At 44.1% G+C, this 19232-nt stretch overlaps 1 protein-coding gene across 2 annotated transcripts; it reads right to left on the minus strand.

Moving 5' to 3' along the window:
* LOC138959232 (uncharacterized) lies at positions 1-18595 on the minus strand. 2 transcript variants are annotated; one of them, XM_070330637.1, is made up of 5 exons: positions 18481-18595; positions 13959-14637; positions 7724-8483; positions 5185-5722; positions 1-2923 (listed from the first exon to the last, which is right to left on the minus strand). In XM_070330637.1, the coding sequence occupies exons 2-5, from the start codon at positions 14256-14258 to the stop codon at positions 2053-2055; spliced, it is 2469 nt and encodes an 822-aa protein (XP_070186738.1). In that variant the 5' UTR covers positions 14259-14637; positions 18481-18595; the 3' UTR covers positions 1-2052. The 2 variants fall into 2 exon arrangements, with proteins under 2 accessions (XP_070186738.1, XP_070186730.1); XM_070330629.1 differs by having other exon boundaries at positions 1-2926.
* Between the last annotated feature and the right edge of the window lie 637 nt (positions 18596-19232).

The following is a 19232-nucleotide window of genomic DNA, read 5'->3' on the forward strand; positions in this document are numbered from 1 at the left end:
CCTAAGAGACTTCCTCTCTTTGAAGACTGTAGTTCTTCAGATGTTCTGTTCATATCCTCTGTAAAATGACTACCATTTTAAGACTCCCTCCTGATTCAGATTTGTAGAGGTCATACAAGGGGGGTTCCACTGTACCACAAACACACCTCTTCACAATCAAGTCGAGGAAAACCAATGCTCTGCTATTAATCGTGTCAACATCATTATTTAAAAAACAAACATCAACATCGCATCAGTCAGAACATCTTTATCACACTACAACACCAATCTCACTCCCAAACCATGTTAACTCTCACGAATCTGACAAGAACCGACATTAACAGTTCAAGGTCTGACAAGTGCACATGTTTACACTGGTATGGACTACGCAGACATGTCGACACTCGTACGGCCCATGCACAGCTTATCTGTCAGCCTCTCTGTCGATCATCTGGAGCACTGTCCCATACCACACTCAGTGATGACAAACAAGTGGGAACAAATATCCCAAAGCAAACAGCACGTAGAACTAACCTGAACTTTACACAGGAATTAGAAAGATCACATTGAAATGTTACTTGAAACACAACTGTGCGCGATGAGAACTATGTCCTACCAGAAAATGTGGCCCGAGAACATATATATCTAGCATTGTTGATTGTGTTTCCAGAGAACATAATTATATATGGCATTGTTTATTGTGTTACCAGAAAACATATAATTTGTGGCGATTTCTTTGACTTTGGACATTGTTATAAGTATAAAACCTCTGATTGGAGAAACGCGGGGTCAATTTGGATCAAAATGTAAAAAAACCTTTACTGAGCTCACTGACTCCCACTTCAAACTGAAATTCTAAAAGTTCAAGAAAGCATCAGTGATAGCACATTATAAAACAGATGTAAATGATGGAAAACAGTCTTGGGATGCATTATATAACAATAATTTTTAAACACTGACTTTTTTCAAAAATGGCTACAATAATCTAGCATAGTGTATGTTGTGTCCAGAGAGCATATAATTATATCATATTATATCTAGCATAGTGCATGTTGTGTCCAGAGAGCATATAATTATATATCTAGCATTTTATATTTTGTTCTGCTTTAGTGTCACATCTGTTGCACTGTTTACAAGGGTGTAGGGTACACCTGAAACCAGTTCTCTACTGCATAATTGCAATGTGAGAAGAAATAGTGAATTTTATCTTTGAACAGACCACAAACCCGTGACCAGAGAGGTAACGGAGTAAATGTTATCTTGCCACATTAGACAGATCTAGACGTGGAACTTTTCAGCACGTGTACGGGAACGCGTACGGGTAATGTCATCAAATCTAGTTTTTACGTCTCGCGTTAGCCAAGATCTGCAGTCTTGGTGGGAGCAAAACAACGTGTGCATTTGTAACATTGGAGAAAAGAAGTGAGTCACGGGTGACGCAATATCTACACGTACGCGTACAGGTCTTTGCTACACGTTCGATCATCTAGATCATTGTAATGTCTCTATATGACTAACTGAGGCTGCAGGATTTGGTCTTGAGAGGGCGGGTAAGCGTTGAATAAAAAGAAACAGTATGTATGTACCAAAAAGTAAGTAAATTCAGAATACTTTCCCCCAACCAAAATCCCTACCGTCAAAAGGTGCTCTTTGAACTAAAGTCCACATGTTAATGACTCTTGTCATACAGGATACAGACACAACAACACTGATTCCTAAACAAGACGGCCACTACACGCACGCCTTGTGGTCACTACACGCAGGTATGAATGTCCTGTGAGAGCAGACTGGAACAAATCTCGCACGCCTTGTGGCCACTACACGTAGGTATGCACATCCTGTGACAGTGGACTGGAACAAATCTCGCACGCCTTGTGACCACTACACGTAGGTATGCACATCCTGTGACAGTGGACTGGAACAAATCTCGCACGCCTTGTGACCACTACACGTAGGTATGCACATCCTGTGACAGTGGACTGGAACAAATCTCGCACGCCTTGTGACCACTACACGTAGGTATGCACATCCTGTGACAGTGGACTGGAACAAATCTCGCACGCCTTGTCACCACTACACGTAGGTATGCACATCCTGTGACAGTGGACTGGAACAAATCTCGCACGCCTTGTGGCCAGCAGGGTTCTCGAAGGTGCAAGAGGGGCACACAACCTTGCTCTCTCCCGCGATGGGGAAGTTGACGTCGGGCGCGTCCCTGCTCTTGCTGCAGGCGGCGCAGATTATCTCCACTGACGAGTTCTCCATGGTGCACGTGCGACACCTCCACTTGACCAGCCCCAGGTCCATGCTGCGCGACGACTGGCGATTCAGCTCGGGGGGGTGCCCTGCGGTGTGGGGTGACACCAGGGAGTTGGCTCGCCCGCCGTGCCCCATGTCCCTCACCTTGCTCCGCATGATGACCTCCGAGGACGACCCAGACCCGTCCCGCGCGACGTTGAGCTGCTTGGCCTGTGAGACTTTGTCCAGGTTGTTGAAGGCAACGTTCTGCGCCTGTCTCGAGAGCAGCGCAGGATTGTCCGCCATTCTTCCCCCGGACGTCATCTGAGCGAAGGTGGGCGCCTGTCGCTGCGGAAAGGGCGGCCCTGTCATCGTGTTGCTGTAGCGCTGGAAGGGGGCGTCTTGTGACGCTGGGGGGTAGTACACCGTGTGAGACTGGGGCACGCCCACCCCCCTCCCCACACCGTCCTGCAGCAAGCAGTCGGCGCTGGAACTGACAGCGCGTCGGTTGTGGGCAGAGTCTGGGAGAGGTGAGGTCCCTGCTGAGTGACCGCCCAGCACAGTGAGGGGCGGATAATCGCCTGAGTGGCCCCTCGGCTGGCGGCCGTCCATGGGTGACACGTGTCGCTTCATGTCCATGGTGCCCGCCATAGGGCCGTGGTTCAACATGGCCGTCACCGCGGTCGCTGGCTGGACGTGGTTCGACCTACTCAAACAACAAAATTAACATTTTATGTCCTTGCTGGCTAGATGTGGTTTGACCTGGTCAAACAACGAAACTAACATTTTATGTCCTTGCTGGCTAGATGTGGTTTGATCTAGTCAAATAACGAAACTAACATTTCATGTCCTGGCTGGCTAGATGTGGTTTGACCTGGTCAAATAACGAAACTAACATTTCATGTCCTGGCTGGCTAGATGTGGTTTGACCTGGTCAAACAACGAAACTAACATTTCATGTCCTGGCTGGCTATTTTTTGCTTAACGCCCAGCCGACCACGAAGGGCCATATCAGGGCGGTGCTGCTTTGACATATAACGTGCGCCACACACAAGACAGAAGTCGCAGCACAGGCTTCATGTCTCACCCAGTCACATTATTCTGACACCGGACCAACCAGTCCTAGCACTAACCCCATAATGCCAGACACCAGGCAGAGCCTGGCTGGCTAGATGTGGTTTGAATTAGTGAAACAATGAAAATAAGATGTTATGTCCTCAGTGGCAGCAAGGGCCAATAACTCTTCCAGGTGTTTTCTTTGCGCTGTGGAAGAGTGCTATTTCTTGGGGTGTTTAATAAAATAAAATAATATAAAACCTATCCAAAATACAAGGATGAAAGCTTTACCTCTTGGACGATTCCGAAATCAGAAAATATGTAGCTACCAGGCAATAATATTTTAATTCAGAAACTCCTGAACAGAGAAATCATTACATTTCTGAAGGGAACTTTCATTTATGTAAATATTACAACTGCAATAAAACTTTTTTCTCTCTCTCTCTCTCTTTCTTTCTTTTTATCAGTATTGTAATCTGCATGTTATGTTATGCTCCGGGTTTACTTGTAAGTGAACGGAATGTTATATGTCCGTCTGTCTGTTATGTCCTAATGTTGTTAATATATATATGTGTCTTGTATACTTGCCATTTACATATTTATTATAAATGTTGAAGGATGAATGATGATACATTGTAGACTGATACATGTTTTTGATTAAAAGCCCCACAATGTGTTTGGCAAACAAAAAAACAAAAAAAAGTTCAGAGACAAAAAAAGACAGCTTCAGACAGCAACCAAAAACAACGGAACAATAATGAGAAAAGGGAGAATGCACACAAACACACTATCAGTAGAGCAGCAAAAGGTGGCAGACAGAAAAGCTCACATTCAGAACTTTCAGCCAACAGACTTACAGGCTTTTACAAAAGAAAGAGTAAGATAGAACATGATAAGAATTCAGATTGACAATACAGGGGAACCCCGCCAAGTAGAGGTAAATGTACAGAGCTATGAACAGAACAGGGAGTCTTAAAGTAGAGGTAAATGTACAGAGCTATGAACAGAACAGGGAGTCTTAAAGTAGAGGTAAATGTACAGAGCTATGAACAGAACAGGGAGTCTTAAAATAGAGGTAAATGTACAGAGCTATGAACAGAACAGGGAGTCTTAAAGTAGAGGTAAATGTACAGAGCTATGAACAGAACAGGGAGTCTTAAAGTAGAGGTAAATGTACAGAGCTATGAACAGAACAGAGAGTCTTAAAATAGAGGTAAATGTACAGAGCTATGAACAGAACAGGGAGTCTTAAAATAGAGGTAAATGTACAGAGCTATGAACAGAACAGGGAGTCTTAAAATAGAGGTAAATGTACAGAGCTATGAACAGAACAGGGAGTCTTAAAATAGAGGTAAATGAACAGAGCTATGAACAGAACAGGGAGTCTTAAAGTAGGTAAATGTACAGAGCTATGAACAGAACAGGGAGTCTTAAAGTAGAGGTAAATGAACAGAGCTATGAACAGAACAGGGAGTCTTAAAGTAGAGGTAAATGTACAGAGCTATGAACAGAACAGGGAGTCTTAAAATAGAGGTAAATGTACAGAGCTATGAACAGAACAGAGCGTCTTAAAGTAGAGGTAAATGAACAGAGCTATGAACAGAACAGAGAGTCTTAAAGTAGGTAAATGTACAGAGCTATGAACAGAACAGGGAGTCTTAAAGTAGAGGTAAATGAACAGAGCTATGAACAGAACAGGGAGTCTTAAAGTAGAGGTAAATGTACAGAGCTATGAACAGAACAGGGAGTCTTAAAATAGAGGGAAATGAACAGAGCTATGAACAGAACAGGGAGTCTTAAAATAGAGGTAAATGTACAGAGCTATGAACAGAACAGGGAGTCTTAAAATAGAGGTAAATGTACAGAGCTATGAACAGAACAGGAGGGTCTTAAAAAGGAGGATGAGGGTACCTCATATTGTCAGCAGACAGGTGTGACGGTCTGTGAATCATGGTGGACGACGGGTGGCTTGAGCCAACGACCGCATCGTACGCAGGGGGCGGGCCATTGGGCTGGTCTTTCCGGAACCAGCGCCAGTCGTCGTAAGGCACCGCCGGAACCTCTTCCTGGGGCGGCCTCCTGATCACCTCAGATGACGTCATCATGGGAACGGTCTTGCTGCGGTTCTTGTCGGGCCCCGCGCCCTGCAAGTTACGCAGGCTTTCCCTCAGGTGCTCCTCGTGCGTCGCCTCCGGGAAAGGTGCGCTCGGGCTCTCGTCTTCGTCGATGTAGGGAAAGTTGGGCGGCGGTTGATGCGGCAAGGGTGTGTGTCGGGGAGGTCGCTGAGGCTGACCCCGTACTGTCATTTGGGGCGAGTCCACGTGGTCGATGTGGGTGTTTGGGGGGTAGACGTAGTGGCCCTGGGCTGACGGTTGGGAGAGCGCACCACTGTTGTAGCCAGAGGACGCCGTGTATGCGGAGGAAGGGGCGCTGTATACTGATGCAGAGGCTGGGGACATAATAATAAAGCAATGAAGAAGACATTGTTTCTATTTGATGTATATATATCTATTATAAGCTCCCAACACCTTTACATTTGTATCTTTCTTTTGTATGAGAAATGCATTTAGCTCAAATAAAAACAAGTATGCTTCAAAATCCTTTTTTTTTCTCTTTACATATTAATTGTTCTGCTTTTAAGAAACATGACAAAGTCACAATGATGACAGTGCTAGAAACACAAGCACGAACACAAGCACACTCTTGCACACACACAAATGCACACTCACACACTCACACGAATAAACACTCACACTCACATGAATAAACACTTTACACGATTGCACACTCACACGAATGCACACTCACACGAATGCACACTCACACGAATGCACTCACACGAATGCACTCACACACTCACACGAACACTCTCACACAAATGCACACTCACACGAATGCACACTCACACGAATGCACTCACACACTCACACGAATGCACACTCACACAAATGCACTCACACACTCACACGAATGCACACTCACACAAATGCACTCACACACTCACACGAATGCATACTCGGCTATCTCCCGATATAACCCCGTCGGTTCAATCTTCAAATGGTTCAAAACTACAAACACCGTACCGGTTATAGGTCACACTTTTTAGTGGAAAATGCTTCGACGCCGGAGCGGGTACTGGACCCAGTGCCGTTGTAGTGCAAGTGCACTACAAAGTACACTTGCACTACAACGGCACTGGGTCCAGTACCCGCTCCGGCGTCGAAGCATTTTCCACTAAAAAGTGCACAAAATTTGACCTATTTCGTCGCCTATAGGGGACGGAAAGAATGTCATTTCAATGGTGTGATGACATTCTTTCCGTCACGTGACGTCTGGAGTATATATAGAGTGGTGTTGAACTTGGTTTTTCCGTTACTATATTTACAGGACCTATTCCGGTATCCCGTTGTAGGAATCCATAACCGGTACGGTGTTTGTAGTTTTGAACCATTTGAAGATTGAACCGACGGGGTTATATCGGGAGATTGCCCATACTCACACACTCACACGAATGCACTCACACACTCACACGAATGCACACTCACACAAATGCACTCACACACTCACACGAATGCATACTCACACACTCACACGAATGCACTCACACACTCACACGAATGCACACTCACTCACACGAATGCATACTCACACACTTACACGAATACACACTCACACGAATGCATACTCACTCACACGAATGCACACTCACTCACACGAATGCATACTCACTCACACGAATGCATACTCACTCACACGAATGCATACTCACTCACACGAATGCATACTCACTCACACGAATGCATACTCACTCACACGAATGCATACTCACTCACACGAATGCATACTCACTCACACGAATGCATACTCACTCACACGAATGCATATTCACTCACACGAATGCACACTCACTCACACGAATGCACACTCACTCACACGAATGCACACTCACACGAATGCACACTCACACGAATGCACACTCACACGAATGCACACTCACACGAATGCACACTCACACGAATGCACACTCACACATTCACACAAAATCACACTCACACTCGAATTCACACTCACATGAATGCACACTCACACACGAATGCGCACACACACAAATGCACTCCCACACGAATGCACACTCACATGTTACGGATGACATTTTCCCTCTTCCCCACTTCAATCATAATAGACACTACAAATGTCACTAACTCAGTAACTGGCACTAACTTTTGGCAGAAAGACAGAGTGACAAACTGCTTAATCAACATAACTGACCCACTAAGCAGTACCCTATTCACTTTGATGCCAACGTTACACTGACCTGACCCGTAACAAACGTTACACTGACCTGACCCGTAACAAACGTTACACTGACCCGACCCGTAACAAACGTTACACTGATCTGAGCCATAACAAACTTGACACTAACCTGACCCGTAACAAACTTGACACTGACCTGACCCGTAACCTGAAGAGGGAGCGTACACCGAGGACCCATAGGACGCTCTGGACCCGGCAGGCTGAGCGGCAATGTACTGTGTTCGCGCTCCGGCCTCCACCAATCCGGGCTGGTGTCGCATCTCTGGCAGGTCCACTTTCAGCCCCAACGTGGACGGGTCAGCCGCGTCAGAGTAAGATCGCAAACCTTGCGGCACTAAGACCGGGCGAGGTCCAGCCTGCCGAAGGTCTTGGTGCGCCACCATGGGTCTGGGGGGCACGCCCGTCACCTGGTGCATGTTTCCACTCGACACTACCCCCACCCCCATCCCCCCTGATGCCAGGATTCTCTGAGGGGGAGGGGGAGGAGGAGGCATCATCCTCCCACCGTTCTTTATCAATGTATCCGACTTTGTGTTGACAAAGTGATTGTTGGTGCCCCCAGCGTGCAAGTTCTTCCCTTGCAGCGACACCACGGGCGACCCCAGTATAGGATCGTTGTTGTGCGCCCCCGACAACAGGACGTTCATGGCGTCGGAAAGGTCAAGGCCCACGCACCTCATCTTGTCGTAATACTCCCCGATGAACTGACACTCGACGGCGGCCACCTGACAGTCAAACGCCACATTGAGCGCCACCTCCCTGTCGGGCGGGCGGTCGAGGGCCAGCTGGTTGTCGTCGCTGGAACACTCCTCCTGGGCGTACCCCACCAGCTCTAAGATCTCCTCCGGCCCGTCCAGGTGAGCCTTCACCTTCGTGCAGAAGTACCCGCCGTACGTCTGTGGAGACAAGAATCAAACCAATCATGAATCAGGGAGTTGAAAAGTGAACCACAATACCCGCCATACGTCTGTGGAGACGAGAATAAAACCAATGATGAATCAGGAAGCTGTATAGAAAAGTGAATCACAATACCTGTCGTATGTCCGTAAAGACCAGAATAAAACCAATGATGAATCAGGCAGATGTATAGAAAAGTGAATCACAATACCTGTCGTATGTCCGTAAAGACCAGAATAAAACCAATGATGAATCAGGCAGATGTATAGAAAAGTGAATCACAATACCTGTCGTATGTCCGTAAAGACCAGAATGAAACCAATGATGAATCAGGCAGATGTATAGAAAAGTGAATAACAATACCTGTCGTATGTCCGTAAAGACCAGAATGAAACCAATGATGAATCAGGCAGATGTATAGAAAAGTGAATCACAATACCTGTCGTATGTCCGTTAAGACCAGAATGAAACCAATGATGAATCAGGCAGATGTATAGAAAAGTGAATAACAATACCTGGTGTATATCGTCTGGGGAGACAAGAATGAAACCAATGATGAATCAGGAAGCTGTATAAAAAAAGTGAATCACAATACCTGTCGTATGTCTGTGGAGACCAGAATGAAACCGTTCACAGATCAGAGAGATGTATAGAAAAGTGACTCAAAGTCAAGATAGCTCTAGCTTCTACCCAACATGAGGAGAAGAGTTACCACAGGTAATGGAACTAGGAGGGCGAAATGATTGTTGGGGGATAAGGAAAACATTGCATCTGATAAGGTGAGAAACAGATCACGAATGACACGTTAGCAGTGAGGTAGTAGCAGGACTAGAAGAATGACACGTTAGCAGTGAGGTAGTGGCAGGACTAGAAGAATGACACGTTAGCAGTGAGGTAGTAGCAGGACTAGAAGAATGACACGTTAGCAGTGAGGTAGTAGCAGGACTAGAAGAATGACACGTCAGCAGTGAGGTAGTAGCAGGACTAGAAGAATGACACGTTAGCAGTGAGGTAGTAGCAGGACTAGAAGAATGACACGTTAGCAGTGAGGTAGTGGCAGGACTAGAAGAATGACACGTTAGCAGTGAGGTAGTGGCAGGACTAGAAGAATGACACGTTAGCAGTGAGGTAGTAGCAGGACTAGAAGAATGACACGTTAGCAGTGAGGTAGTAGCAGGACTAGAAGAATGACACGTTAGCAGTGAGGTAGTAGCAGGACTAGAAGAATGTCACGTTAGCAGTGAGGTAGTGGCAGGACCAGAAGAATGACACGTTAGCAGTGAGGTAGTAGCAGGACTAGAAGAATGACACATTAGCAGTGAGGTAGTAGCAGGACTAGAAGAATGACACGTTAGCAGTGAGGTAGTGGCAGGACTAGAAGAATGACACGTTAGCAGTGAGGTAGTGGCAGGACTAGAAGAATGACACGTTAGCAGTGAGGTAGTGGCAGGACTAGAAGAATGACACGTTAGCAGTGAGGTAGTAGCAGGACTAGAAGAATGACATGTTAGCAGTGAGGTAGTAGCAGGACTAGAAGAATGACACGTTAGCAGTGAGGTAGTGGCAGGACTAGAAGAATGACTGGGCACAAGAGACAGATCGTGAGAAGGGCTAAAAAGAAGAAAAAACAAACCTGTCATTCAAACAACAACAACAACAACAACAACAACAACAACAACAACAACAACAACAACAACAACAACAACAACAACAACAACAACAACAACAACAACAACAGCAGCAGCAGCAGCAACTACAGTGAAAGATTTAGAAAACTTATCTTATGAAAGACAGTGAGCTAGTTAGGAATATAAACAGAATGAGAATCAATTCTTGGTTAAATTTTGTATGAACAAAACCCTGTCAAACAGGAACAAAAAATCCCACACCAAATGAACCTTTTCTTCACACACACAACAAGGTAGACACCAACAACATGTTTACACACACACGGACACACACAACAAGGTAGACACCAACAACATGTTTACACACACACATGGACACACACAACAAGGTAGACACCAACGACATGTTTACACACACACGGACACACACAACAAGGTAGACACCAACGACATGTTTACACACACACACGGACACACACAACAAGGTAGACACCAACAACATGTTTACACACACACACGGACACACACAACAAGGTAGACACCAACAACATGTTTACACACACACACGGACACACACAACAAGGTAGACACCAACAACATGTTTACACACACACACGGACACACACAACAAGGTAGACACCAACAACATGTTTACACACACACACGGACACACACAACAAGGTAGACACCAACAACATGTTTACACACACACACGGACACACACAACAAGGTAGACACCAACAACATGTTTACACACACACACGGACACACACAACAAGGTAGACACCAACAACATGTTTACACACACACACGGACACACACAACAAGGTAGACACCAACAACATGTTTACACACACACACGGACACACACAACAAGGTAGACACCAACAACATGTTTACACACACACACGGACACACACAACAAGGTAGACACCAACAACATGTTTACACACACACACGGACACACACAACAAGGTAGACACCAACAACATGTTTACACACACACATGGACACACACAACAAGGTAGACACCAACAACATGTTTACACACACACGGACACACACAACAAGGTAGACACCAACAACATGTTTACACACACACGGACACACACAACAAGGTAGACACCAACAACATGTTTACACACACACACGGACACACACAACAAGGTAGACACCAACAACATGTTTACACACACACGGACACACACAACAAGGTAGACACCAACAACATGTTTACACACACACGGACACACACAACAAGGTAGACACCAACAACATGTTTACACACACACGGACACACACAACAAGGTAGACACCAACAACATGTTTACACACACACACTGACACACACAACAAGGTAGACACCAACAACATGTTTACACACACACACGGACACACACAACAAGGTAGACACCAACAACATGTTTACACACACACACGGACACACACAACAAGGTAGACACCAACAACATGTTTACACACACACACGGACACACACAACAAGGTAGACACCAACAACATGTTTACACACACACACACACACACACAACAAGGTAGACACCAACAACATGTTTACACACACACACGGACACACACAACAAGGTAGACACCAACAACATGTTTACACACACACACGGACACACACAACAAGGTAGACACCAACAACATGTTTACACACACACGGACACACACAACAAGGTAGACACCAACAACATGTTTACACACACACACGGACACACACAACAAGGTAGACACCAACAACATGTTTACACACACACGGACACACACAACAAGGTAGACACCAACAACATGTTTACACACACACGGACACACACAACAAGGTAGACACCAACAACATGTTTACACACACACGGACACACACAACAAGGTAGACACCAACAACATGTTTACACACACACGGACACACACAACAAGGTAGACACCAACAACATGTTTACACACACACATGGACACACACAACAAGGTAGACACCAACAACATGTTTACACACACACACGGACACACACAACAAGGTAGACACCAACAACATGTTTACACACACACACGGACACACACAACAAGGTAGACACCAACAACATGTTTACACACACACACGGACACACACAACAAGGTAGACACCAACAACATGTTTACACACACACACGGACACACACAACAAGGTAGACACCAACAACATGTTTACACACACACACGGACACACACAACAAGGTAGACACCAACAACATGTTTACACACACACACGGACACACACAACAAGGTAGACACCAACAACATGTTTACACACACACGGACACACACAACAAGGTAGACACCAACAACATGTTTACACACACACAGACACACACAACAAGGTAGACACCAACAACATGTTTACACACACACACGGACACACACAACAAGGTAGACACCAACAACATGTTTACACACACACACGGACACACACAACAAGGTAGACACCAACAACATGTTTACACACACACACGGACACACACAACAAGGTAGACACCAACAACATGTTTACACACACACGGACACACACAACAAGGTAGACACCAACAACATGTTTACACACACACGGACACACACAACAAGGTAGACACCAACAACATGTTTACACACACACACGGACACACACAACAAGGTAGACACCAACAACATGTTTACACACACACGGACACACACAACAAGGTAGACACCAACAACATGTTTACACACACACGGACACACACAACAAGGTAGACACCAACAACATGTTTACACACACACGGACACACACAACAAGGTAGACACCAACAACATGTTTACACAAAAAAACACTACAAAGAAATGCTTATAATTATTTCTAGGTCTCTCATTCAGTTCACGCCCAACTGATAAAAGCTCCCCCGACCAGGAAGCTGAAAAAGGCTTGTGTCTAAAGAGTCTTCAAGCAAACATGGGGGAAGTAAATCACAATGAATACTTCTGTTCACAGGTGAGCAGATCTTGCTCACCTACCAAACCTAGCTCACAATGTTTGCTCTCAGGCCAAACAAAAAAAGAGGTCTGTTTACGGTAACATAGGCCAAAAAATAGGGTCGGTAGGTCGGGATTTTTTTTTTTCCCCCCCCAAAAAACCATATTTTTACGTTATTTTGCAAAAAAACCAAGATTTTTTTTCCCCCAAATGCCAAAAAAAAGTCTAGGGTCGCGCGAAAAAAATAGGGTCGGTCGGGTTACCGTAAACAGACTATTTTTGGGGGGGGGGCCTCAGGTAGAAACTCAACACTCACAAAACATGGCCTTTGGAGAAGATTACAATAGGAACAGTGAAAACACAATAGTCCTCTGTCCTCTACCTAGCCTGAAAAAGACTGTTTATAGCAAAACATAAAACTACAGGCACGTTTCACAGCTTTTTCAGAGGAGCTGATGCAAGGCTAATAAAGCGCACTATACACCACACTAGGATTACATGTATACATTTGCTATCACCAAGTACTGTGTAAATATAAAACTAAACATACATTTTACACTTGTAAATAAATCTAAAGAAAAAAGTGGTCAATGATTTTAATTTGACTCAAAAGAAGAGAAAAAAGTTGATATCAACTCGTTGATTGTGTTATGTAATTGGGTCCAGAACCTATTTTCCTGTCCGTTTTCTGTATCATCCCAATAGAACTAGAAGGCAGACCCTTCAGGCTGGGGTGGAAATGGCACCATTTGAAGGTGCACACACACACACACATAAGAAAAGAGATGGCGATCAAAAAAAAGGAACAACTCTGTTATGGACATTAAAGTGCATTCAGAAAGTGTTGAGGTATATCAAAAATAACCTACCTTCAACAGCCAGAACTCCCTCTTCCACGGCTGGGCGACCAAGAGCAGCAGGTATTTCTCCAGTACGCTGAACGCCATGGCGGCCCGGTCTCCCTGGAACTGATTGGACGCCACAGTCCTCTTGATCACCTGGAGGAAGGGGAGGTACTTGAAGCTGGCCACGCCCCCCTGCTGGATCAGACAGGTGCGGATCATCTTGGTGATGGACATGGACAGTGACACGTGGTCGTCAGGCGAGATGACGCTGGCATGGTCGTGCCGCTTGCGGTACAGCGTCTTGGCCTGCTCCAGGTGATCCATGGGATTGTTTTGCGTGATGCGTCACGTCTTGGTGACACTCTTGACACTAACAGATTCTGTCCTTTGGCTGTCCACGCCAACGATTATCTGGAGAAAAGGCTTCTGGCTTCCATGAGAAGGTTCCTTCCTTGATCATCATTTTGTTCAAAGCCATTCGTCTTCAGAGACCACCGAGTCGCTTTCTTTCAGACACATACCTTCCATCTTATCCCTTGTGGACTTCTGCTACTACATGTATACTATTCAAGCCTGACTAGAGGCCGAATTTTCCTGCTCTCAGACTTGAGGATAAATAACAACGAGAAAACTCTGGAAATATGGTGAACTTTGGAGTATGATATCTGTCTTGACAAAGCCTGTAGCTGCCTCTCTCATTCACCTGCAACAAAAGCTGAAAGTTTTATAATTGTAATGACAGTCATACATGTACTTGTGACTACATATGTATGTGTGTCTGCATGTGCATGCTGGCGTTCCTTATGAGCTTACTCAATATGTGTGTGAGTATGTGTGTGTTTGTACGTATGCGTGTGTATTCTAGTCAACAGATCAAGGACATTCTTGCAGAAACATAATCATAATTCAAACCGTTACGATGAATGCAGGACAATACCAACACCAATCATAATTCATACCGTTACGATGAATGCAGGACATATCAACACCAATCATAATTCACACCGTTAGGGTGAATGCAGGACATATCAACACCAATCATAATTCACACCGTTAGGGTGAATGCAGGACATATCAACACCAATCATAATTCACACCGTTAGGGTGAATGCAGGACATATCAACACCAATCATAATTCACACCGTTAGGGTGAATGCAGGACATATCAACACCAATCATAATTCACACCGTTAGGGTGAATGCAGGACATATCAACACCAATCATAATTCACACCGTTAGGGTGAATGCAGGACATATCAACACCAATCAATACGCTAACAAAGAACCAAAGAAAAAAATATAAATTCATACTTTTTATGATAAAGAATAAAATGCTCCTTGTTTCCGGGGAAGAACCATTGCAGTCACACCATACCATGCTCAGAAAACCACAACAAACATATAATAGCTGACAGAAAAATAGTCACCTTTAGATGAAAGGACCTCAAGTTTATATTCGACACGGTTTGTTATTTGCATGATACCCTTATACACACTTAGTTGTTGGACAACCTGAGAAAACATGAGGACCAAAGTGGTGCAGCTCATTGGATCATGTATAGTCTCTCTGCAGTTCAAAATATAGGAATTTTATCATATTATGTTATTGTTATTAAACATTTAATTGTTGAGAGTTGGTGTCAGGTTGTGGTGGTAAGACGTCGGCCTCCTAATCGGGAGGTCGTGAGTTCAAATCCCGCTCGCTACCGCCTGGTGGGTTAAAGAGTGGCGATTTTTCCGATCTCCCAGGTCAACTTATGTGCAGGCCTGTTAGTGACTTAACCCCCTTCGTGTGTACACGCATGCAAGCACAAGACGAAGTGCGCACGGAAAAGATCCTGTAATCCATATCAAGAGTTCCGTGGGTTATAGAAACACAAAAATACCCAGCATGCCTCCCCCGAAATCGGCGTATGGCTGCCTAAATGGCGGGGTAAAAACGGTCATACACGTAAAAATCCACTTGTGCTAAAAACATGAGTGAACGTGGGAGTCCAAGCCCATGAGCGAAGAAGAAGAAGAAGAAGAAGAAGAAGAAGAAGACCTCCAAAAATCGGAAAAAATCAGGTCTTAACAAGGAGGGAGTCTTAAAAGGGGGGTTCCACCGGATAAAATCGTCCCCAAGGCTTCGTTATTGAAAACAGGTATCTATTGAACATTGAACACTCCCCCCCCCCCCGGTTTAAATTTACTGTGGGAAAAGTAACAGCTACAGACAATTCACACAAACTCTGGTTTCATTTTCAACCAGGTAGTTTGGTAAACATGTTTCCACTGAAGGCAGAGGTCACCTAGAGGTCACCCAGATAACACATTTTCAAAGCTACAGTAGCATACAAACTTTTCAAGAGCTCCATCCAGAGAAATTAAGAATATATATACACAAGAAGATAACATTTTTGTAAAAGTATATTTCTGCAAAGTGGCAAAGTGTTGAGATAGAAAATATCTACTGAGAGTAACGGTGAATGACTCGGTTAAACTGTGAGAGTTGGATTGGTGGATCTTCTTTGCCTCTTGAACATTTCAATTCTGTTTCCTCCTTTCTATACAAAGTTGTTATAAACAAGTTTTATTTATAAATGATACTATCTACACCAACGTTTCAGTTAGCAAGTATGCAAGAACAGTATACTATATTTTGTGTTACTCAACATTTGAGAATTTTGTTCCTTCGCACAGTTAGGCCACATTTCTTCTTCATTCACTGATTCAGCACAGTATAGAAAGCTAAGATTACAAGTTCTTTGTTTAAGGAAAAATAAAATTTCAAGATTATAAAGTACAACAGGGATGCGGAAGTTCAAAAATGTCTACTAGCTGGAAGTAACATTCTAAATTTACTAAATACTAGTCCACACAAATGTCGTCTACCAACCCAAAACATTGATATTTTCCACCGAGAAAGGTAGTCTTTCTTTAAACATTAAAGCCTTGTAGTCAGGCAAATAAGATAAGCTATTGGCAACAACTTGAACAAGGATATATTTAGCAATAATACAGATGTGAACAACTGATGTATACTCAGTGATGGCGTTAGTATTTTTCAAACCGGTACGCAACCTTTTATGATGCAAAAAGTCCAGAAAAAAATGGTACGCTGGTCGTTGGAACCAGTAAAGAGTCCAATTCAGAGTACTGGTTTTGTTGATTAACCAGCGAAAAAAAACGGTAGTTCAAAAATCAACCGGTAGGTCATACTGGCAGCCATTTTTGTTCCGGTATTTTCTCATTTCAACCGGTAAAATACCAGTAATTACCGGTTAACGCAAATACTGTACTGCAGCGGAAAACTGGAAATTGCTGCTAAAGAATAGCACAAACTTGTTGTTTTCCCATTGGGCGAGTGATTTGTGATTTTTAATTATGGACCAGCAAAATGTCTACTGTCTTCCCCTGTGTGTGTGTTCGTGCGCGTGTGTGAGAGAGATCAAGGGAGGGACAGAGACACGAGATAATAATTGATATATATATATATATATATTACACAAAATTTGATTGAAATACTACACACACGCAAGAACATATCTCGCACACACCCACACATACAGAATAATTGATACACCACCCCTACCCACACCCCACACGTACACTGTCAAAGATCGAGCCAACAAAAAGGAACTACGCAGAGCAAACGTCCATGTAACCCCTAAACATGTTCACATATACATGTATCTGTATCTGTGACAATACGTTGAAAAACCACTTCTGGCATTTGATCAACGCAAGGGAGGAGCACATATAAATAAGTCCTAGACAGGGTGGAGATGAGATTTTAAAGGCCTCCACAGATCCTGCCAGAACTTTTTCGTCCTGTAGATGGTTCCAGTCACAAAATCTTTGAAACGCCTTGCTGTGACTTTGCGTTTGTTTCTCATAGGTTTGAGGTAAGTATGAGGTGGTATGGCCGGCACCAGTACAATTATTGGTTACAGGTTTTATGTACTGCAACAGCGAGCATAGCGGTTGCTTTATCAAACAGGTAAACGAGTTAAACAAGAAAATGATCACAACGTAATAAAAAATATTATTGATGGATTTGTAGATATTTTCTTCAGTAGAACTAGAAGCAAGACTGAAGGTTAGTTTCACATCTGACACAAAACAATCAGGCTGTGTCACAGTGTGTGGGTCACGGAACTCATACTCCTAGTGTTCCGCTCTCAGTCTATGTTTCGGTAATTGTTGCCTGTTAACAACGCCGAGATAAATGTCACGGACTGTCGGTGCCAATGTCTACCGAAACGTGTGGCAAAACACAAACCGCCAGCTCCCAGAAAACCAATATTACGCATTTTCTGATCTATACAGAGAACATAACATGACTAAGGCCAAAAGCTGAAGACGGAGCCAACATTTTGCGCGAGTGATTCATTCGCCACCTATCCTTGTGGATAAGTATGAAAACCAACCCCTTCGCATAAGGACAGAACGGTGCTGTTTTATGTTGATCTTTTTCCATTTAAACCAGATTCTGTTTTCCGTAGCTAGCAAGACGGCTATTAACATGATGTGGGAGTCAAAGAATGAGTGTTGGTACATACCAGACGAAGATTTATCCGTCAAACACGGAAGAAGAGATCAAGAGTCTAGCTCATGTCCGCTTCGAATCCACGGCGAGGCAAGATGGCTACTTCCGGGGAATCCCCTTTTGACGTCAGGAATTTACCTCCGAACCGAAAGTAAATGTAGTCGTTTCTCTACACGTCTCTGTTTCAGTGGATACTTTTGTAATGGTTACGTTACTTGCGTGGACAATTATTGGGTAAAGATTTTATGTACTACAACAGCGAGCATAGCGGTTGCTTTGTACAAATTGAATTTACCAGCGAGAGGGGTGGGAGTGGCAAAAATGGTTGGGGGGTGGGGAATGGTGTTTATTGTCCCAGGAGATGCCCGCCAAAGAAAGCCTGCGTCATTGATCCCATCTTCTCTCTTGAGTTATTCAAGTGTCTGCAATTCGCTAATAATGTATAGTATTTTATAATCGTGCTCTGCTGCTCAACGTTTTTTGCAACAAGGAAAATTATCAAAAGTTCTAAGTAAGTTGTTTTGTGCATGAGTCAAAGAGCAAAATTAAACAGTGAGAGAGAGAGAGAGAGAGAGAGAGAGAGAGAGAGAGAGAGAGAGAGAGAGAGAGAGAGGGGGGTATATATATATATAATACGTTGAGAAGACAAAGAAAACAACAGGTGAGCTGTTTTTCTCAATATTTCGGTATGTGTGCCTTCCTGAGGGGGTGTTTTATTGCTCTTAGTTACAAAGTGCAATGTCTCCATTTACAGGTTATGTAACA

This window comes from Littorina saxatilis, linkage group LG1, assembly GCF_037325665.1.
Source record: "Littorina saxatilis isolate snail1 linkage group LG1, US_GU_Lsax_2.0, whole genome shotgun sequence".
In the NCBI taxonomy this organism is placed as follows: domain Eukaryota; kingdom Metazoa; phylum Mollusca; class Gastropoda; order Littorinimorpha; family Littorinidae; genus Littorina; species Littorina saxatilis.